Below are 23,578 nucleotides of genomic sequence, written 5' to 3'. Positions count from 1 at the left end.
ATTTCTTTAGGTCCCAATCTATCTCTACGAACAACACTGCCTTTCGGAAATGTCTATCAGGACTGCCAGGACCTGCTTCCTCCAGGTACCAGGCAGCAAAATACCGAAATCGGGCAACAGGCCTTAGGATTTTAGACAAGAATTATACTAACAATTGAAAATGTTTCTAAGCTGCTTCTTTAGAAATATTAAAAACCCACTTATCTAGAACAAACTATTATAAAACACATACACAAAAAATAAGAAACGTAGGGCAAGTGTGAGATGAGACTACAACATGCTGTTCTGTAAGAAAGTAAGTTCTCGATGATGGGGAAGAGTCAAAAGGATATAGGAGCCAAATGGAAGGCTCCTTCTCTGGCAGAGCTGAGGCAATTTAAACATCAAAATAAAGATAGTAACAGAATATATACGGAATAAAATAAGAATTTATGAGTCCATACTGATTAGCAAAAAATAATAATCATAAAGTGGGGGAGAAGGGAACATCTCCATTACAATAAACAAATAAAGTAGAAGGAATGACAGTTAGAAAATTATCACTTTGTAAGGGTCTTAGTAATCACTGATTCAGTCAGGAAGCATCAATAAACACTAAAACTATGTTTTACTGTAGCAACAAAAGTCTGATGACAAGGATATTTGCAGGCTCAAGAGTATCTCCCCACAAATTACTTATTAATTACAAAGAGAAAAACAGTAACTTTACAACAACAATTAACTCAGCAAGAATAACCTTAAACAAGTCATTAAAGGTACCATCACCACCAACAGGACAATTCCTGTTCCCTCCCTGAGAAGGATACAACGTCACTTCGGGGTGGGGGGTGTGGGCTCCTGCCAAATACACTTGAATCTAAACACGAGGAAACATCACACAATCCCAAATGGCAGCCACTTTACAAAATAACTGACCTGTACTCTTCAAAAATGTCAAGATCATGAAGGCAAAGAAAGGCTGAGGACTGTTGCAAATGAAAGGAGACTAAAGAGACATGACAGCTAATCGCAGAGTGCTGTCGTGGCCGGGACCCTGGACGACACTGCTGGGACAACGGGCAAACAGGAACAGAGCTGTGGGCGAGGTCAGTGCGCACCAGTGAGATGCCTCCTGACTGGGATGGAAATGCCATTGTTTGAGGAAACATTCTGAAATATTTACAAATAAAGTGACGTGATAGTACCAGCAAAACCCCAAAAACACCTTGTTGGAAATACATCAGGGTAACAAGTAGGTCAATATGTACAAACCCTCAAATTCTTTCATTTGATCGTGAGTTACCACTGGGACCAACAGTCTGTATCTGAAGCCTGGATAAACACTCAGGGAAGACCTCGTGACTGATTCTCTGAGACCCGACAGGCGTCCGGGATGTCCTCCTTCCCTTCCTATGCCCTCCTCACCAGTGACATCTGGCTGCTCACCTCTGTCACGTGGCCCCAGGAGGCCTGGAAGTGCATGCTGGGCCGCCACAGGCTGCAGCTGAGCATCTGGTGCCGACTCTGAGTGCGCCACCTCCTTCCAGAGGACCCTGTGTCCATGTGCACGAGCGGGGACCTAGAAGCAATGGGACAGTTGTATCACAGAAGTCCCTCTGAGAAATCAGCTGACTGATGCAGGAGGACCAAGAGCACATCTACGGGGACACGTGTTTGGGAAAGGAAGCAGCAGACCTCCTTCACTTCCTGACTCAACTCGGTCCTGTGCACCCAGGCCAGGGGCCTGAGGCGGAGGTGGGGACAAAGCAGTGCTGCTTGAGGGACACCTGACAAGCACCAAGAAACCCGAGCTCTGGTCTCAGACCTGCCTGTAACTTCTGGGTGCCCCTGAAAGAATCATTTAAACTCTATGCATCAGTTTTGCATCTGGCAAACAGAGACAATACAGTGCAGGGATGCTATGAGGATAAGAAATGGATCCTTACAAAAAAGAACTCTGCGAATACAAGCCCTAAGACACTGCAGCTCTTTCCCTCCTCCTCCAACAGGAACTCATGCTCAGCAGTTCCTCTCCTCCATGGTTCCAGCATCCCTCCACCCGGCCTCCAGGACCCCCACGTCGCAGCATGCACCCCCTCCTACTTACTGGCCGTCCTAGTATATCAATCTGCCTGTCCAGGTCCTCCAGGAGGGTCACCACCTCCTCCCCGCTCTCCAGCTGATGCTCCTTAACCAGGGCCTGGAGCTCCCCGGGCAGGATGCTCAGGAACTGCTCCAGCACCAGCAGCTCCACCATCTGCTCCTTGCTGTGCAAATCGGGCCGCAGCCACTGATGACAGAGGTCCCGGAGCTGGGCCAGCGCCTCGCGGGGCCCCGGCGCCTCCTGGTAGCAGAGCTGCCGGAAGCGCAGGCGGGACAGCTCTTGGTCAGCGGGATGCTTCCCATGCCGACTAAGCTCCGGGGTCCAGCCGTGATCTTCCTCTACCTTGACGATCACAAGGTCCTCTTCAGGAGCCCGGTCTGCTGGGGATGGGGCTAAAGGCTTTCTCGACTCAGCAGCCATGTAGGGCCGGAAAAGCTCAGGAGGCTCGTTTCTACCACCTTTACCTCCGTGAGAGAAGAACCTTCTGAGGGCCTCTTCTTTAAGGGTACTTCTTTAGGAAGAGAAAATGACAGCATTAGGGACGTCAGAGGTCACAGTAATTTACTACGATGTCTCAAAAGTTCCCTACCAGGACACAGACTTCATGGTTCAGTCATTCAAGAGATCCTGTCCACTCTTTCAGAAGTAACTCTTTACCTCCTCATGCCAAAGCCATCTGGGGAATAACCCCCTTCCTGTTTTCTCTCCTTGGGGATGGGGAGCATGGGTAAACCAAGTCAGGAAATCAGGCAGATGCATCTAATTGAAATCCTGCGTTTCACCTTGGCTGGCCTTCAGAGCTGCCAGTTTTCTGTACCGTTTCTACACGTTTCACCTCTCAGCCTGTCCTGCTCTCAACAGATGAGACTAATTGCCACATATGCTAGCTCAAGGTGCTGTCGAGTACTGTGTGAGTACTCCCGCCTTCTCCGCCTAACACTCATTATCCTGCCTGTGCTCCCCGTCTCCCCGCTGTGTCACGGCCAACTGCCTCTACTACGGAGCTCATCTGGAGCTCTAGAATTCTTGTTGGAGCCCGGATGCCCCACCAACACCTGTATCTTTCATCTTACTGATAGACTCCAAGAACATCAGAGGACCATTATTGACAGTACCTAACAGAGAACACATCTATACTCGTTGAGGAGTCAGGTTCAGATACAAGACCTGAGGTACAAAGACTTCGATTACAGGGTCCATTTCTTTGTGGGTTATACGCCTCTGGCTTTTATCTGCTATTAGACACATCTCTTGCCTGTAGTCACAGACGTAAGCGGTTTTCCTGCCTCTGGGTAGCTTTTATCCTGTCTGTGTTCCACAAAGCTGCCTGCTGTGGTTTGAATTGTGTCCTCCAAAAACATATGTTGCGGTCCTGACCTCTGGTACCTGTGAATGTGGCCTTATTTGGAAACAGGGTCTTTGCAGATGTGATCAAGTTAACATACTGGAAGAGGCTGTACTGGAATCAGGTGCTGGGCCCCTTATCCAATACAACTTGTGCACTTTTAAGAAGAGAGACACAGAGATCAGCACACACAAAGAGAAGGCTACATGAAGACACAGAAGAGGGCTAAGTGACTACAGAGGTAGAGCGGAGTTACACAGCTGCAAGCCAGGGAATGCCAAGGACGGTCAGGGAACGACCTGAAGCTAGGAAAACATGGCTCTGCCCACACCCTCATTTTGGACTCTGGCCTCCGTAACTGTGAGAGAATAAATTTCTGTCGTTAAGCTCCCCAGTGATGGTTTGTTACAGGAGCCCTATGAAACTAACCTACTCCTAGAGACACAGTTTTAACAAACATGTAATACAACTCACTCACCTCCTTAGAATCTTTCTACAGGACACCCAACTGTTTAGCATGGCATGCAAGGCCCTTTCTGATATGTGAACCTTCCTAGCTTTATCTGCTATAAACTCACCTTCATACAGCCTTTTCTGAATGCAGCTTTCTCACACCTGGATTCTGCTGCAGAACTCTTTACTCTAGCTCAGTGGTTCTCACCCTGGGGCAATTTTGCCCCCGTCGCCCAGGGACATTTGGCAATGCCTGGAAACATTTTTTGTTGTCACAACTGAGGGGAAAGGGTACTACTAGTATCTGGTAGGCAGAGACCAGAGATGGTATTAAACATCCTACAATGCACAGCAAAGAACCATCTGGCCCAAAGTGTCAATACCAAGGCTGATAAATCCTGGTCTAGCTAAAACCATTCAACTCTAACTTCAAAGTCTCAGCTTACCTGTCACCCTTTCCCACGAGGTCTTCTCTGTTGTCCTTGCCCCTGATCCCCCCGCTCCCAAGCAGATTAAGGTGCTTGTTCTTGCCAAGGTATGTTTTACATGGTCCAAATACTGGATTTATCACATTGTGTAGAGCACGGCACATGTCCGACCATGGCCATGGTTTTCTTGCAAATGCTTGCTTGTGACAGTGACCTGTTTCTTTTTTTAAGCAGGGAAGTTATAGTACACGTTTGTATGCCACAAAGATCACAGTAACAGCACTGTAGACAATGGTTTGGAGAAAAACACAGCTGACGGTGGCACAGCAGATAAGCAAGACAAACATAACCAAAGGCAGTGCACCCAAAAGCAGGAGATGCCAACATCACGACAGAAGCAGAGACCGAGGTATAATCCACAAAGGGAAAGAAGAGATAAGAACTTAGAAGGAAAGCCAGGTTACGTCTAGTTCCTGACATACATCTTTGAAGCAGTGCCTCTATCTTTCAGAGTGTTTGGAAGGAAGGCAGGGAGAGGTTGGTTCCTAGTCTCTACAATCTAAGGAAAACACAGAAAAAAGCCCCTGGGCACAAAAGCTTACATTCAATTTCAGCACAGTTCACAGACCTGACACCCAACCAAGAACTCCAGGAGGGTTAAGAACCCCTATTTGAAGAGTGTAGAGAGAAAAGGGAGAGAATTTCAAAATTGTCTTTAAAATTAGCCACGGTTGGGAGCAATAGTTTGGGGAGTAAGCCACAGATAAGAAGAACCAAGGAACAAGAAATAAGGTTAAATATGGTGAGTAACATCAGAGGGTTTAATTCATGGATGATGACTTCATAGAGAAGAGAGGGGATTTCCTGGAGTAGTGAAATTTGAGGGAAAAGTGAATTTGGGCACGAGGTTGAGATTCAGCGGAGTATTTGAGACAAGGGTTAATCATTTTTGTTTTGAACAGACAGAATTAACTTCCATGGTTTTTAAATAATTTATTTTAAAAATCAATGAAAATTTAATAAGTTCTTAAATTTTCTTAAAATAGCAACTTATAGTTTAAACACTTAAAAGATCATTACCATGAGACATGCATTCTAAGCTCTAATTGCTTAGAATGTGATATTGCAGTCATAGTTTTACCATGTTTTCTTATGAATTTCCTTACAGTCAAGGCTAATCTTTAGCAAACAACAGCCATCTTCCATGTTAAAAATCAATCCTCATCAATACCAGGCACAAAATATTGCAGTGTCAAGTATGCACCATTCAAGAACTTTACATTGTTAGTATGTTAAAATGTTAAATTAATATGTTAACACCGTAACATTAAATAAAGTCTCAATAGTAAAACTTCGGGTTTGTTCATATTTTATACCAAATCAGCAAACAAGTCTTGTCCATTTCCCATCTTGCTTATTATTTTTAGCAGCTAATTTTCCACTTTTTAGTCTCTTCCCTTTTCAGTCAGATGGTTTTCGACAATTACAACCTATAACTAACCAAGTACAAAATTAATCCACTATGTATCTTCTTCTTAAAGAGTTTTGTGCATACACATCTGTTATATTGGTAAGCACCTTGTGGATAAAGACTGCTTCTTTCATTTTCTTTTAAGAATACCTAGTTGAGTTGGTTGATTTAGGAAGTTAAAACAGTCAATCTTTAAGGCTTCTTCTGACCTCAAATGCTATAAATCCTGTGAACTACTGAAGGCACAACTCAACTTTTAACAGCATTATTTTTTCACCAGATGAATAAATGTTTTCTTCTTGCAGACTAATTAGGTATAATTTGGGATGTTTGGGAACAGAAAATAAAACAAGATGTTTCCCAGGCTTGATCAAGATCAAGAAAAGGTAGGTGAAGCAAATACTGTGCTTTATAGTTACCCCATGCTGCACAAGACGAACGTTGTAACATCTACCACATTTTACACTTTACAACAGAAATTCAAAATGTTTGCATTTGCTAAAACAATGATTACTGCACAAACATACTTAACGAATCAAACGGAAGTAAGGATTGTTGAAATTTAGAGGTGGCAGTGGCAATCACCATTGCCTGACAAAAATTACTCATGTGTGACCCAAGTTTGGAAATAGGCCCCCCCTGGAGGTCACAGGCGTTTACTTTAGTTAGTTTTTTTAAACTTATGTAGTTATTTATTTAAGTGTGTCTTTCCAGGACCCATCAGCTCCAAGTCAAGCATCGTGTTCACCCGAAAATAAGACCGGGTCTTATATTAAGGCTTGCTCCAAAAGATGCATTAGAGCTTATGTTCAGTGGATGTCATCCTGCACAATCATGCTAGGGCTTATTTTCCGGTTAGGTCTTATTTTCGGGGAAACACCGTAGTTGTTTCAATCCAGCAGCTCACAGCGTCCCATGTGGGGATCGAACCGGCAACCTTGTTAAGGGCACCGAACTTTCACCAACTGAGCTAACCGGTCGCCCCTATTTCAGTTAGTTTTAATAAACTAAGTAAAGTATTCTGAAGAAGGCTGAATTCTATATTACCCCGAAGTTGTCAAAAAAATTTTGGTACAGTTTTCCAGTCAACACCACCATTTTCTGAACACACTACCAAGAGCAGATTAACCTAACATCAAAAACAAGGTTTCCATAGACGGGGGCTTCCAAAAGCAAAATCTATCTTAAACAAACAAACAAACGAGAACACCGACTATTGTGACGGAAATGCAAAACTGCTACGTAAAAACAACTCAGATCGTGGAAACGGTTGTATAAACGATCACGTAGGAGCAGTCTTTTAATTCAAGACAAATACGATGGACTGTAAATAAAAACACAAAACCATTAGCAATGAAAAAACGAAGTTTTCTCGCAAAACGTTTGGGGACGCGAACGCGGCCGCGCCGGCAACCACAGCACCCGCTGACGGTCCCAATAGCCCGGGCGCCCACCTGGGTCGGGCCACCTCTCGGGCTCTCAGGCTTGTCCCCAGCGGCGGCCTGCGCTGCCCACAAAGCGCTCCCCTTCCTCAGGCCCCGAGCCCGAACAGTACTCACCGCGAGTTCCAGGCGCGGCCCGGGGTGGGGACGAGAGGCTGCAGAGGGTGTACGGACCAGGAGGGAGGGCAGGGAGAGAAGGGGGCCACAGCTCTAATCCCCCCAGGCCCCCAACTTCCAAACCAGCTGGGGGACAACACCCGCCAACACTCATCTTGCCCCAAAGGCACTTCCGGCAGCTCTCTAGGAATCCTGGTGGTCTGGAAGCTCTATGGTCGGCACCTCGTCCTCCTCCCGCGCCTGCGCGTTGCGGGGTCGCGCGGCCCCAGGGCCCTGAGAACGTCCCGGTGCGTACTTTGGGAATCCCCAAGATGCTGGTTAGCTGTGCTCGCGTCTGGCCTGGTTCGATGCCCCTACCCTTCATGGTTCTTTTCATCAATTCAATCCTCTCACAGACTGCACATTTTTTGATGAATTCCTGTTAATCATCGTTCATAGCTTTTTTTTTTAAAATCCCTGTCTCCTAGTAATAGCTCACTTTTTTTGAAGACCTATGTTATTAGGTCTTCAAAAAAAAATTGTAATTCAATATAAATTCTTTTATAATATTTACGTATTTTCCACCATTTCCTATCTTAATGAATTGAGACCTGAGTTTACAAAACCTACGTTTGCAGCTTAGCTTTTTACACGCTAAATCCATGACGTAAGCTTCAGTAACTGACCCTAGCTTTAATACCTAGCTTTAAAATTGGGGAAACAAATCTGTTAACTCTTCCTATACCCGTTGTATTACAATTTTAACTTTTCAGACTAAATAGGATTTCGGGGGTGGAGGTTGTGGAAAATGTCTTTTACTTTTGTTGTTTTGGTCCCACATTTTTATTCCTTTAGCACTGTCCCTAATTACCCATTTATTCTGAGTTCTCAGATGCTCCTGCAATCTTCACCTTAATTTCCCCTTTGTTCCTGCTGATAGCCACCACCGATATTTCTACCTATTCCCCAACCCTAACCCAGAAACATTCTGTCCTCCCACCAGAACCAAATCTTAGTAGTTTTGATTTTTTTAAAAAAGGTTTTGTTATCTAATCGTCACAATGAAACAAATAATAAACATGGGGAAGTTTCAGTGCTTCTAGACTCTTTCAAAACACTTGAAGCTCATGGTACTCGTGTCATTAAATAAAGACCTTTGTTTCTGACACAGGAGTCTAGTGACTTCTGCCAGTATCCACGAAACTGTGGCAACTTAATTGTTAGTTTGCAAATACCTAACACCTTCATAATTCTTAACATGGGATCATCATTAAGTTTGGAGCGTGTCCATTTCCTTTACGGGCACAAGCACCACACAATTACTCATGTCTTTACACAGTTTTCTTCCAAGAAAAATGACATATATATTGTTCCGATAATTTCATTGATAATCTATCATTTGAATGGCTGGATAGTATTCCATAATATTATACGATGTGGCATATGCAAGTATTCTTCTATTGATAAACATTTAGCTTTTTCCTTTCTTTCTAGCACTAGCGATCCTGCCTGCGTTTTACAACCCTCCAGAATGTCCCTCTCCCTACCCCCAATCACTGTCACATTTCCCCAGTACTCTCAAATCAAAAGACTTGTCTCATTGCTCCCTGCTCAATCGAAACACTGGTCTATTACCTAACAACACATTTCTCCTTCTCAGAATTTTATCATTCTATTTAGCACTCACCACATTCTCAGCCACATTACTTGCTATTGTTTCATTTGCCCTTCAAATAGACTATAAGCTTTTGGAGTTTAGGCGTCTAGTATTTATTCTGAGATGTCCCTCCCAGTTCCAGTACTTGGAGCCCTTTAAATTAGCAAGTATGCCACGCTTTTCTGACAGGAAAAGTGGATTGACTTATTTTGTCAATTAGCTAAATGTAGTCAAGGTGATTCACGCTCCCCCTTCTATTTTTAATTCCTTCCCCCTTGATCTGTCCTCGTTCATCGGAGTAAGTACTTTTCAAGAGTCCACCTCGTGCTGGGTATGAAGTCAGGGATGAGAACCAATACGAAGCCCATGATGACATCAGTCTTTTGCATTCTTCATGGTTTCTCCCTTACGTCCTGCACCATGGTTTCTCCCTTACTCTGCTTCCCATGCGCTCCAGAGAAGCGACAGCTGGTTAATTAGTGTCATTTGTCTAACATGGATGGGAGTGATAGCAAATACGGGGAGGGGAGGAAAATGTCTAAAGAGTTCAGTTTTTTACCTGCACTCTCACACTCGTCACAACCACCCTATGAATTAGGCACCATATATTACCCTGATTTACACAAACGAGGACACCGAGGCTTACAGGGGTTAAAAATGCCCTAGGTCTTAACTGGGGCGTGGTGGAGGCAGAATTTGAACCCAGGTCTAAAGGATTCTAGCGCCGGCCCCCTTCAGCCATCTCACTCAGGGCCCTCAGGTTCTCTAAGGATCAGAGAAGCTTAAACCGGAGCCAATTTTCATATCCCTTAGTCTAGGAGGTCCTACCAGGTCCCAGTGAGCAGGGACAGCCGGCGACCCCACGACGGGAGAACGCTCCTCGAGCCCGCCGGGATGGGACCAAGGCCGCGACCGTCCAACCGCGCCTCGCCGTCCGTGGTCGACCGGGGTGCTGTCTCTCCGGAGGCCTGTCCCCAGTCGCCGTCGGCCTCTTGTGGGATCCTGGAGGTTCCCGCAGGTCCGCGGTTGGTCGCCGAACCCGCTGCCCGATCCCCCACTGACCTGCTCTTCCTCCAAGTCGGAGCCCTGGGCCCCTTCCAGGCGGGAACCCGGGTGTTTCCGGACCCGGGAAAGGCCGGACGCCTTTCTCAGCGCTCTAGCTATCCCGAGTCACTTCCGGTCGCTAACGGTTCCGGAGCGCTTGGGGACAGAAGGGCTGGCGGGTGAGTTTCGGCGGGAGGCGGGGACAGTGCGCTCCGCCGCTAAGGTTCAGGGTAGGTATTTAGGGAGCATTTCGGAATGATGGTAATTGACGTTACACGCATTCTTTTAAAACACACAACGGCAACAACGCAAGAGCGGATAGATGTCCGTTAGCCGACTTAAGCACCTTTGAGCGGAAGACAGTGACGAACACCTACTGGTAGTGGCTGGGGCGACACTCACGGAGCACTTTCGGTGTGTCAAGCAACCCTCTGATCTCATCTTCCACCGCGTCCCTTTGATCCAGTCCTTGAAACACAAGACCTTACAGTTCTTAACACATCAGATTCATGCCCACTGCGGAGACTGCAGGGTCGTTTGCAGAACGTCCCGACTGGGCACTCGATGGCCGTTAGAATGACAGCCCCCCAACCCCGAAAAGCCTCTTCTGACTAGTACCAGTAGTAGTATTCAGTTTCATTTCCATTCATCGTTTACAGGTTTTGCACTCCAAATTCACCCTTTTGCAGATCAACATTTTCCACAAAAATATTTTCTTAATCTTTGTAATAAAAATAAATCCAATGTTGTTAAAATTAAACATTTTATTGCATGTATTTAATAAGAAACACAAAATACATTTTTTAACATCAGAAATACTTACTATAGCTTCATTTATAACGGTTTTCTTGCCGCTGCTCCTGGTAGTTTCGTATACATTCATAAAATAATTATGACAACCCCGTAGGAGTAATAGTTGCAACAGAATGATTAATAACATCTACTAAATGCTCATGGTTTGATGGATCAGCCAAAATATTTCTTGCGCAGAACTTAATTTTTGAGAAAACTTCAGTGGGGTTCATCATTGGAGGGTGTGGTGGTAGAAATAATAGTCTTGTCTGACGAACAGGATCACGCACTTCCTGGGTTTTGTGGAGGCTGACATTGTCCAAAACAAACCACACTTCCTCCAGATTATCTTCACCCAATTTCTGCAATAATCTGAAGAAATTCGCAAAAAATATTTGAAGTAACCGTAGAATGTGCAATTACTTCATGCCAGACCATTCCCTGAATGTTTACTGCTGTAATTAAACATTTCGTCCTATGTTGGCACAGTCCCACGAGCTGGTGTATTAACTTTCGATCGCACCTTCGTTCGCCGAGGATGGCAATTAAATCCTGATTCATCAATGAATATTATTGTTTTTTCATCTTGCTTCGGGGGCGTTTCAAGAAAAATTCATGCATACACTTTGCACATCTCAATTGGGCTGACTTTCAACAATCAACTTGTAGTGATGCACACTTTAATTTGATCCGTAATTCTTTCTGTCCATTCTTAATGAAATGTATGCTTAATTCCACATGTTCGGATTCGAGGATGTCACAAATTCCCCGTTTAAAAGGTATGCACGGATTTTCCTCAATTATTTGGTCAATTTTGTTTAATAGCGATGCATTTTTTTCTATCAATTCACCACCATTTATTATATTAATAATGGACTTTATTGTATTTTTATTAATCCCAGCGATCTCAGCTGATTTATTCACTGTTCTACCATCTTCATAACATTAAAACTTTTGTTTTTAATCATGACTGATACAATTGTATATAGATGGATTATTGTGTCCAACAACGGGGTTTCTTGATCTGGATCTCGATGATTCAGACGATGTGATTTGCATTCGCCAGAGCAAATGTGTTTGTAGTGGACTTCCGGAGCTTGATTCAGTAGGTGGTGATATATCCATTTTCAGGCTCTGAAAAAAATATTCTGGATTTATATAAAAACATCTTAATGGAATCAAAATATGTAAAATGCTTACTAACATTACAGTTAAGAATCAGAGTAAAATGAAAAAATGTTGATGCAGTTATCTTTCTTTTTGTGTATGGTATGTAACAAAGTATGTAAAATCAGAACAATTATATTTTTTCCTAAATGGATATTCTCTAGACTGGCCTCATTTATGTACATATGCAATATCAACATTTAACTTACCTCGAATTTGTAGATTTACAGGAAAGAGTAATTTTCTGTAAATAATTTAAAGTCATAGCAGCCCACCAATTGACAGCAATCTGTTTACAATGTATCGATCAAATTAATGTATGTATATGTATTGATTGGTAACCTAGCGAGTGCTAGTCAGTACAGCTCACCTGACCGCGTAACTACAAATAAAATCACGAAAAAATGACATTATTGTGTTACTTACCTCTATTGTCACCCCTAAGGTGAGTCTGATTTGCAAAAGGGTGAATTTGGAGTGCAAAACCTGTATATGCCACATACCACTTATTCCTGCTTGACATTTGTCTCTTCAACGCAGGCGTGTTAAGAGCAGGGATCTTCTTTCTTTTGTTCCTCACTATAGCCTCAGTACCTAGAATAGGGGCATGCACTCAATACTTGTTGAATGAATGGATAAGGAATAGGTATACCGTCACTGGTATCATGGAGCTTGGCCTCACTGAGGTGGTTTGGAACATAGAGAACTGGACCTATCCCAAGGGTGTGAAGATCTTGGTCAGTGCTGTCTAATAAATAGGACATGATGTGAACGCCTATGTAATTTTCCATTTTCCAGTAGGCACAATAAAAAAGTAAAAAGACAGGTGAGATTAATTTTAATATATTTTGTTTAAACCAGTATATCCAAAATATTATTTTAATATCTAATCAGTATGAAAATTACAAATATCTTACATTCTTTTTTCAGTCTTTAAAAGCCAGTGTTTATACTTATTGCACATCTCAATTCAAATATTAAATTTGCATTGAAAATAATCAAGATTACATAAAATTTGAAACGGAAAAAGTAGATTCATATACCCAAAATTACTCCAAACATACTTAAAGCCATTCCAATAACTGAATTGAGTACCAGTTTTAAATTTAGTTTTAGTTGCATAGTCACATGTATCTAGTGGCTACTGTACTGGACAGTGCAGACCTAGGTCAAGGAGGTTGAGTCAAGGGGCAAAGAAGGGTAGCACCCAGTGGGGCATGGAGGGAAGAATGCCTCAGAAACTACCATGTAAGCTTTTTATGCAAGCCTCGTTTGAGGACAGATTTCTCTATTCTTGAAAAATAAGGTATGGCTTCCTAAAATAGACTTTAACACGATTGCTACATAGCCTTTAGGTACCCTGGGAATCATTTTGTGGGGTAGGACAAGGGCCTAGCAGTGCTGGTCATATGTACCATTTCTAAGTAGAATCTTATCATATGTGATGTGGAACAGTCATGGAAATCAGATTATTTTCTTATAGATCAGTGGTTCTCAATTGGGGGTGATTATGCCGCTTCGGGGACACCTGCCCCCACTTAATAAATTTTTGCTTGTCACAAGTGGGGGTGCTAGTGTTATCTTGTGGGTGGAGGCCAAGAATACTGCTAAACATCCTACAATGTAGAGGACAGACCCACAACAAGGAATTGTCTGGCCTGAAACATCAGAACCAAGGTGGAGAAAGCTTGCTCTCAAAGGTTTGAGTAAGAAAGACCCAGAGCTGTTCTTTCAGGACCTCAGCATAACTCCCTCATGATATTATTACTAATGGGAGAACAGATTGTTTGGAAGCATTTCCAAGTTTCTAGTTGTGTTTTCACTGTGGATGGATTCTGATAAGACTATAAAGAAATGATTTCATGCTCAGGATGAAAGCGTAGTCCCACTCAATAAAGATAACATAAATATTATGTGCTGTGCACATAAGACAATGCACCTTGGGATAAGGAACTCATCTGTCATCTCTGCATGGCTTCCATCATATGACCCTTTGTCTCAAATATGATTGACGCCAATATTAGAATTACTTGTCACTCTTCTTTCCGTCACCATTTCATCTTTTGTTCCTTTCCCTAGCCCCTTGTTCCTTATTCTTTTCCTTCCATCCCTTCCTCCTGTCTTGCTTTCTCCCTCTTCACCAAGGCCCACACCTCCTGTCCGTCCTTCCCCATCACTCATCTCCCTCCCTTCTATGTCTCCTCCCTTCACAGCTGCTGACTCCTCATTCAGAATCGCCAGTTCACCACCACCCTTTTGTCTCAGAGCTGCCCCCCATTCTTCCTCATACAAGCACATCTTTCCAGTTAGCCCAGGAAAACTATAAATTACGAGTTTTTGCCTTCCTTAAAACAAACAAACAAACAAACAAAAAAATACCCCTCCAAACAGATGGGAAGAACAGCACATGCTTTTGACACAACCATCTGAGAAACTGCCTTCCATGTTCTGGGTTCTTCCCGAGCAGGCGCTGTCCATCCAGGACAGCTTCTGCTAGAACCCAGTGGCTGTGACCAGTGCCTCACTTACTAGATCTTCTGTGCTATGCTGACCTCAGAGCTCTTCTTTCCAACTGGTTGCATCCTCACCGTTCTCTGTGTTTCTACACCACTTACTAGGACATCACCTGCTTCTTCGTGACTTAGAGCTCTTTTAACCTCATGCCTCCCTTGCCTTACGCCTGCAGTTGTCCCAGATCCCACTGGACTAGACTTTCTTCTCTTGCCTACACAGGCTGTCTCTGGCCCCCACTGTTCTGTCCCTCCCTGACTCTTATCTTTGCCCCACTGCTCAGTGTCACGACAGACACTATGGTGACAATTTGGGATCAACACCAAACCTAAAAAGGTTTGGGTGGAACTACTCTTCACTTGGGGTTTGAGGATATACACCTCAGTAAGCATCTAACGTTAGTACCTTACTTTTCTCTTCATGACCATTAAAAAATCCTGTTTTAAATGCTTTGAAACATTGCTCACGTTAAGTCACAAAAACAAGTGTGAAACTTGATATTTAAAAAATTTGTATCAGCTTATGTAATCATTCAAAGTAAACTTACATTATCTTTCAAAAGAGCATTTTGTTCAAAAGACAGAAAAGCTGAGCTTATCTTTATGGTGTTACGATTCCAATAATAGTAGACACAAAAATAATTCTAGTGATTTTCCCCCTTCAAACACACAAAAAAAGCAAGTATGCATAATCATCTTTATTGCAAGATTAGATCACTTCCTCATTGTTCAGGCTATTCCTAGAATGGGTGGTTCCTGGCAGTTTGACTGCTATAAACTGGAATGTGCTGGGCCTGTGGCCACAATTCCTGTCATGTTAAAAAATTCTCAAACTAGGAATGTAAAACTGTTAAAGTACATGAAATGCTTGAAGGCAAAAGAAAAAAATTGGATTACTTACTGTCTTTAAACTACTGGTGTCCTGAGTGTCCCAGTTTCTCACTCATATAGGTTATCTGATGGGACGGGGTGCTGCCTTGTAAAGGTAATTATACACTTCTCATACAGATGAGGTAGTAATTTCAGCTTTCAATTTAAATTATTAAGTTACTCTATTTACTTTAATAATCATCTTCCTCCAATTATAATACACTCCTTTTTAAAGGCTGAAAAAGTGCCATTATTACTATTTTCTTTGCAGGTGTTTGTACTTTATCTCCCGTTACGACTGCAGCCTCCTTGGGTCTCTTTCACTACCTTCCTGAACTAAGTCACAGTTATCAATGCCAGAAGGTAACTTCCCAGTGATCAATTGGGACAGCAATGCCCTTCAAAACTTTCTGCAGTGACAAAAATGGTCTATCACTTGTGCTGTCCAATACAGTAGCTGCTAGCTACACGTGACTACTGAGCAGTTGAAATGTGGCTTATGTCACTAAGGAAGGGAATTTCCCATTTTATTTGTGCAGTTTCAATTTATACAGCCACATGTGGGCACTGGCTGCCAGACTGGACCGTGCTGTTCTAGACCAACTGCACCCATCTCCCTCAGTCTGCAATGACCTGAGACTCAGAAGAGAAGTGATTTATGTAAAGTTATGGATCCCTAACCCACTGTTATCCTCAGCAGCTCCTACTGACCACTTACTGCTTTCCTTCCCACTTTAGTATCTTCTTTTGCCTTTTTCTGAGTGTTTCCTCTTTTTTATCATTGGCAAACAAAAAAATTACACAAAATGACTATACCCCTTACTTTAAGATAATAAAGGAATATTTAGGCCATTACATCAATAACGATGGAAAACAAATACTATTGTTTAGTTCTTAATTTGAAAAGCAGTTTTCATCTGTTTTTACTTAACATATCTGGTGGGCCTCAATTATATTATCTGCATTTTACAAAAGGGGAAAAGAAGGCAGAGAAAAATCGGAATTGTCTGGTCTAAAGTCAGACCCTGAATGGTCACGTAAAAAGGAGCCAAGAGTTGGAATTCACCATCTTCCACCCAGGAAACATGGTTATCTTGGTCTGCAAGTGAGCTGTTTTGTCAATGGACAAGGCTTTCTGAAATAACTCTTAATTCCTCCAAGAAACTGAACTAATTTAAAAATAAAAGGAAATTTTACTCAGGTAGATTCTGTGGTGCCAGAGAAACTTTTAAAGGCAACTGAAGCTCTGCCTACATTCGGGCACCCTACAGTCTCTAGGGTGGATTCTGCCAGCCAGGCCTGAGTTCCTAAGGCACGTCGGTATTTCCACCATGTTCGTAGAGTTTCTGAGCTGTATGAATTCTCTGATGTCTAATAAGTGCGGAACTTACGCGGAAGGGCCTCCCACACTCTTCACATTCATAGGGCTTCTCCCCTGTGTGGATTCTCTGATGCTGAGTAAGACCTGAGCGCCCACTGAAATCTCTCCCACATTCTTTACATTTGTAGGGTTTCACTCCAGTATGTACTCTGTGATGTCCAATGAGATGTGAACGCTGACTGAAGGCTTTTCCACACTGATCACATGCGTAGGGTTTCTCTCCAGTGTGAGTTCTCCTGTGTTTACTAAGGGCTGAGCGCTGAGTGAAACTTTTCCCACAGTCATCGCATTTATAGTGTCTTCTTTCCCTCTGTTGCCACTCTAATCTGCCCTCATTTTCAGTAGCATCTTTGGGTTCTGGACGTTGAAGAATGTCTTTAAGTCTGTCATTTACCTTCCCAATGAATTCCATGTCGGTGGGCATATCTTCCTTCTGGGACACCTCTTCATTCGTAGTCCTGGTTTTCTCACCTGTAACAAACACTAGTACATAAAGAGGTACTAGTTTAGATTTGAGAAGCAAAAAGCCTCTGCAAGACAGAACATGCAAATGTTACAGATGCGTTATAAAGCAATGAAAGTCACACACAAGGTACAAATTAGAGATTTGGCACCATCGGCACACATATTGACGACAAAAAGGATGACATTAAGAGGCCAGTAAGGGCAACAGCAGCAGCAGGGTGTGACTTCATCTGGGAACAGATGAAGAGAGAAGGGAAAGATGCTACCTGGCGACCCTGTGCACAAGCACAGTGGTAAGTGGTACCAGGCACAGCAACCCGCCAAGGACACTTCAGGGGGAAACACGGGGAGGCCGAAGAGCAGATGGCAAGGGAGGTGCGAGTCTGGGAGCAGCATGCAGGGGCCTTAAACATAGGTGGTGCGTGGGAGTAGTCGAGTGACAGTGAGTGGAGAGGACAATGGATCAGGGATCGGAGAGCAATGCAGTGAGTGGAAACCACCAAAGGAGGGAGGGAGGTAGCAGGGAGTGACAGTGGACGACCGGTCTGCTGTGTCACACTGAATCTTTTTTTCTGAAACTTCCCAGTCCTGATATTATGTCCTGTTAGAAGCACTGACTACACCTAGCTGAAATTCTTCCCGTGGCTTCAGTGATACCACCCCCTCTGCTTCTGTTACCTCTTCTACAGCCCTTTCCAGAACCCTCTTCCTCCACACAAACTTGAAATGGTGTTCTTTATTCATTCTTCCTGGTCAACCTCATTTACACCTGTCTTCTGTCACCTACCCAGGGACGACTCCCAAGTCTCCATCTCCTCCCACACCTTCCCCTATGTCCAGAGCTGTGTTTTAAACCACGCTGCCTAATGGACTTTATTTGCTTCATGTTTCAAAGCCACTGCAAATGCACATGTGTAAAAACCACATTCACTCCCTCTCTTCTTCACACATGTACTGCACACTTCGGAGACACTGCGGGTTCCGTTCCAGACCACACCAGTAAAGTGAGTGTGCTGGTGGATGGTCTTACCTCCAATGTGTAAAAAAACGTAACATCTGTGAGACACCATAAAGTGAAGGGCAATACAAGAGGTATGCCTGTGCAGCCCCCTTCTGATTTTCCTCTCAGTTACTGATACCGTTGTCTGCCAAGTTGCCCAAGCCGTAGACTTGTATTGTGTTAAAATACCACCCCCCAATATCCAATCAGATCTATTCATTCTACTCACTAACTATCTCCTGAATTTCAGTTTTTTCCTTGCTTTCTCTCCAGCCTCACTTCCACTCTGGCCAGCCTGCTCTATATCTGAGAGTGGTCTCCCCATGACCCTCTGGTGTTTATATCTTTTTCTCCCTAATATAGTTGTGTGCTCATTCACTTACAAACATTGGAAAACAGAAAAGAATAAGTCCCCTGTGATTTCATTATCTTGAATAACCTTTGTTTACATTTGGAGGTGATCCTTCCAATCTTTTTCTATGTAACTTTTTAAAAATGGAATCATGGACTGTGATTTCTGTGTCACCCACTTCTCTACTTAAAACAGTGTAATAGACCTCCATCTGATAGGATGATGTTTCATCAGCTCGGTGTTCAGGAATCTTCACCACTATCCTTTGATTGTCCCTTCCACAAAATTCTCCACATCAAAATCAAACTCAGAGGAGTTGCTGATCTTAGCATGCACGATGCTCTTATGCTCTCCCCACCCCCACCCCGCACTGTTCTCTCTGCCTGGAATGTCCCCCTCCTAGTTCCCACCCAAAGAACCACCTCAACTCCAGCAAACGCCCTGTGACCCCTGCAGGCTGCCATAGAGATAGCACACTGCCTTGCTTCTTGAGAACTGAAGTGTCTTCTTTTGGTATTCCTTGCCTCAAGCATGGTGCCTGGCATATAGCTGCTGCTCAAAAGTGTTTGATCGAAGAGGAAGAAATCAACAGAGTGGGGGTCTCAACTGCACCTCTAAAGCGAACCAATAACCAGCACTCTACCTTAAAGCACTAAGAATCCTTTAAATTTTACATAAGTGAATGCCATGCTTCACAGATATCACCCAGAAATACCTTAGCTTCAAGTAAGTTTTCAGATTAGACAAACCACCTGGCAGGAATCCTAAAGAACGAGAGAACCATACTGGTGAGCACGGAACCCAGGGGAGGCATCACGGACACGACAGCCTCTAGACAAAGGACTGGTGGCACTGAAAACATCAGAGCTGGGAAAACTGGATTTCAAGTTTGCTTTTGAGTGTAGCCTGCGGATAGGCTAGACACCCTGCTTTCTACTAGTGAGTTGATCAGGGGGATCAGGGGGCAAACCCAACGCCACGCAGTCAGCCTGCCCTGTAGAGAGACAAAAGCCTGCCATGCTCACTGACCCTTGCTCTTGTCCCTACTTCTTTTAGCATGGGGATGAATTACAGACTGAATTACGCCCCCATTCATATGTTGTAGCTCTAATCCCAACTGTGACTATACTTGGAAAAGCATAGTCATTTTTTACAAGCATAGACCTTGTAAAAAGCTAATTAAGGATAAATGAGGCATAAATATGGGACCCTAATCCAACAGGTATAAGAAAAAGAAGCGATACCAGGAGTGTGTGTACAGAGAGAAAAGGCCATGTGAAGACACAGCAAGTCCACAAGCCAAGGAGAAGCTTTGTAAACAACCCTGCAAGCACCTTGATCTTGGATTTCCAGCCTCCAGAATGGTGAGAAAATAAATTTCTTGTGTTTAAGCATCCCAGTCGGTGGTATTCTACCTGGCAGGCCTAACAGATGAGTACAGGATGTCATACAAATTCTGCTAAAAATGGGCATTTGCGGTAATTTGGAGCTAGAATTGTCAGATAAAAACAGGTAGACGTATAAGGTATCATTAACTTGAATGAGTATTTAAGTCTCATCACCCACCTGTTAGGTCAAACAATAGCTTTTATGTGTAAAGAAACACTAATATAATTTTTTCCATTATGCGTCAAGGGTAGGAAGGGGGACAGAATCTTCCACAGTGAGGTGGGCAAGCAGGAAGTGAAATTAGAAGATGACAGTGAGAGAGCTCCTCTCTAACCTAAGGAACCACGTCTCCTCTCACACACACTGGCTCCTTACCACTCCTTTGGGGCTCCCCAGATTCCTGCCGGGTCTTCTGGGGATGGAGCTGGGCAGTCAGTGACTCACGTGGCCTTCCCACGGGGGCAAACTTGTCCAAAAGCGTGTCCTGTCTTTCTGAAGTGGCTGGGACCTGGGAACAGTGAAGCATAATTGAGCTTGTGAGGTAGATTTTGTGAAAGACGTTCAGAGAAAAGATCAAAAGCAGCATCTACCAGGGACCAGAGACAGAGAAAGGGACTAATTCTCATTCAATTGCAAGTGGCAATAATGACTACAAAGAAATAGACAGAGGCTAATGGTTGCAGTTCTGCACACTGGAGAGTGCAACTCGGTGTCACTTCTCAATGATTGGCTGGGGTCCAGGATCACAGTCTTGCAACTTGGAAGGTACCTTAAAAGCCATCTGGCCCAACTTCCTGCCAATGGAGGCATTTCTTCTAGAACTGTGTTGTCCAGTATGACAGCCACCAGCTAAATGTGGTTACTGAGCACTTGAAATAGAGCTAGTAAGAATTGAGATGTGCAAAGTGTAAAATACCTAATTTTGAAAACTGACTACAACAAAAAAATGTACATCCCATTTTTTATATTGATTACATATTTATGGTCAAATAAGTGATTTAATTTCACTTGTTTTTTATTTAAATGAGGCTACCAGAAAGTTTTAATTACATGTGTGGCTCACATTATATTTCTGTTGGACAGTGCTGTTCTCTAATATCCTTGAATCTACTTGGACCCCACCTTCAATACTCCTATTGGCAAGGGAGGTTTTTACTACAGGGCAGCCCATTTTATAGGGAGCTATGAATGTCAGAAAGCTCTTTGTTGGAGCGGCCGGTTAGCTCAGTTGGTTAGAGCGCAGTGCTCTTAACAACAAGGTTGCCAGCTCGATCCCCACATGGGCCACCGTGAGCTGAGTCCTCCACAACTAGATTGAAACAACTGCTTGACTTGGAGCTGGTGGGTCCTGGACAAACACACTTAAAATAAATAAATTTTTTGTTTTAAAAGCTGGTTCTTTGTTTTTCTGATACCTATCTGCCTCCCAGTACCTTCTCACTGACCCTAGCCTTCCATAGCGAAGAAACTCAGTCTAGTGTCTCTTACTCAGCGCCCGAGCTCTGTCTTCTCTCAGGCAACAAGTTAAATAAATAACTCCATGTGCCCTTTACTTGGGCTAGGTCCGTGCACCCTGCTCTCTAAGCCAGAGGACCGCTCCCACCTGCTCTGGACGTCCATCCAGCTCTCCCTCTAGACCCTCCAACACAGTCACCGCCTCCTCGCCGGTCTCGGGATGGTGCATCTGCACCCACGTTCGCAGGTCCCCAGGAAGAATGCTCAGGAACTGCTCCAACACAAGCAGGTCTAAAATCTGCTCCTTGGTGTGGCATTCTGGCCTCAGCCACTGGCGGCACAGCTCCCAGAGCTGGGTGAGCGCCTCGCGGGGCCCAGGTGCATCCTGGTAGCGCAGCTTCCGGAAGTGCTGCCTGAAGACCTCCCTCCTGCGAGGACTGTACTTCTGTGGGACGGAGTCCTGTGCCCAGCAGCGGTCTTCCGCCTTAACTATTCTAAGTCCTTTTTGTCCCTCAGTTTCCAGGGCTGTGGCCATCCGGGCTGGTTTTCAGATTAATCCTTTACCTGGGATTGATTCAAGGAGAAGCAGAGAAAAAGGTGTCACCGTGGAGAAATAGCAAAAGCTGCTGTGACCATGAATACGAATGAGGGCAAGCAACCAGAGCTGAGCAGAGAAGTCTCACAGGAGGCTGTTAAAAAGGACACCGACGGAGGGCACGGATTTGAATCTGGACTGCGTACGGTGGACAAGTCCCTCACCTAGCCTAGAGCTGCAGCTCCATCTAAAATTCTCCTGTCGCTCACAAGGGACGTTCGCAAAGTCCCTAGGCTGGCAACCGGCAGGAGTCAGCACTGAACAAATGCCCCGCATTACCAGCCTTGTTCAGCCAGAGATGCACGGCTCCCCAGGACGCAGTGGGTCGGAGACGTGCGCCAGCGCAGGACGGGGGTTGGATGGCTGCCTCAGCACAGCCGCTGGCAACTGGCGTCCCTTCTGCCCATCCTCTCTTGTAGATATGCGGGGGCCGGGGGTCGCCGACCACAGCTGCGCCTGCCCCTCTTCTGCACCCAGAAGGCGGGATAGAGACTCACCTCACCCGTGGAGAGGAACAGGGGCCACAGCGGTGTCCTTGGGCGGCTCGGAACAAAGGCGTCACTCAGAACGAATTGGCGCCGGCGCCGCCAGCCAGCACTTCCGGCCGCTCTAGGAAGTTAGTCTCGGTGGCAGCCCCTCCGAGGGAGGGAACGGCTGCTGTCCATTCACTCACCGGACTGCCGGTGGCAAGCTCGTTTTTTTTGCTCTTCTAAAAATAGTTTTCTAGTCTCGAGATTTTCCTGGTTTAATTATTTAAAAAGCAATATGAATAATGCATTCAGATGGTTCTATATGTAAAAAGAATACATGTACCCCAGAATCTACTTTTGACCACCAATGTTTTTCGTAATTATCTTCCCCTACACAAATGACAGCATTTCTGCATCTTGCTTTTTCTCCAATCAATTGATTTTGGGAATTGTACATGAGGACTTCCTCGATCTTGCTCTTTTTTTCAAAAACAAACTGCGTAGTATTCAATTATTTGTATGTGCCATAGTTTATTAATAATTACCCCATTGATTGTTATGTGGATGAAAAAGGAGCCACAGGTTGAATCCCACAAGTTCAGGCGAGGCCAGCACTGGCGACCCAACAAACTCGGAGACCGAGAGTAACCACACAGGATGGTCTGAACATGAAAATTCCTAACTAAAAGATGGTCATGGCAGGTAGTCACATCCTAGGCCTGTAGCTTCCTTGACAAAAGCCTGCCTATTGTCTTTTTGCATCTAGGATAACAGACCTTTGAAATGTCAGAGTGATCTCCTTTTCCAGAGGCACAGCCCGTGCACCAGAGTAGGAGACCACAGAACCCGCCCATTGTTATGGTGTCCCCCAACTCTGTGCTGTAAATGTTATTAACTATCCTGTACCTATAATGTAAAAGAACCATTTGTTTCTCTCGCTTTTACTTTTTATACAATCCCAGAGTTCTCCGCTTTGCTTTCTCCTGCATAACCTTGTAACTGCTGGCAAGTTGTCGAACTCCTTTATACCCAGAATTTTCTTCAATAAAAAGATAATAACTACTATTTACCAAGGATTTTACAGGATAAAAGAAGGTAACATGCACAAGGCAT

At 44.2% G+C, this 23,578-nt stretch overlaps 3 protein-coding genes across 6 annotated transcripts in view; all 3 read right to left on the bottom strand.

Moving 5' to 3' along the window:
* The window catches only part of ZKSCAN8 (zinc finger with KRAB and SCAN domains 8), a 17,262-nt gene extending 7,171 nt beyond the window's left edge, over positions 1 to 10,091 (bottom strand). Inside the window, exons 1-3 of one of the 4 annotated variants that reach the window (XM_019714106.3) lie at positions 7,340 to 10,091; positions 2,087 to 2,594; positions 1,426 to 1,558 (exon numbers count right to left, since the gene is read on the bottom strand). In XM_019714106.3, the coding sequence (XP_019569665.3) occupies positions 1,426 to 1,558; positions 2,087 to 2,503 (550 nt within the window). In that variant the 5' untranslated portion in view covers positions 2,504 to 2,594; positions 7,340 to 10,091. The remainder of the gene's footprint in view (positions 1 to 1,425; positions 1,559 to 2,086; positions 2,595 to 7,339) is intronic. The other 3 variants (XM_019714089.3, XM_019714091.3, XM_019714090.3) reach the window with 3 other exon arrangements.
* Positions 1 to 23,578, bottom strand: part of ZSCAN26 (zinc finger and SCAN domain containing 26) — an 81,496-nt gene that overhangs the window by 50,633 nt on the left and 7,285 nt on the right. The gene's annotated exons all lie outside the window — the stretch shown is intronic.
* LOC141566949 (uncharacterized) lies at positions 9,073 to 23,578 on the bottom strand. The gene is given in 10 exon segments (XM_074319172.2): positions 9,073 to 10,890; positions 10,892 to 10,920; positions 10,922 to 11,186; positions 11,188 to 11,292; positions 11,294 to 11,453; positions 11,456 to 11,945; positions 17,134 to 17,210; positions 20,321 to 20,453; positions 21,549 to 21,964; positions 22,493 to 23,578. Coding segments are annotated over 9 exon segments (1,683 nt in total). The 5' UTR covers positions 21,936 to 21,964; positions 22,493 to 23,578; the 3' UTR covers positions 9,073 to 10,853.

This window comes from Rhinolophus sinicus, chromosome 7 (assembly GCF_057876585.1).
Source record: "Rhinolophus sinicus isolate RSI-liver-muscle chromosome 7, RSI-T2T, whole genome shotgun sequence".
Lineage (NCBI taxonomy): Eukaryota > Metazoa > Chordata > Mammalia > Chiroptera > Rhinolophidae > Rhinolophus > Rhinolophus sinicus.
The sequence above is the reverse complement of the archived record's forward strand: the minus strand, read 5'-3'. Positions and strand labels throughout refer to the sequence as shown.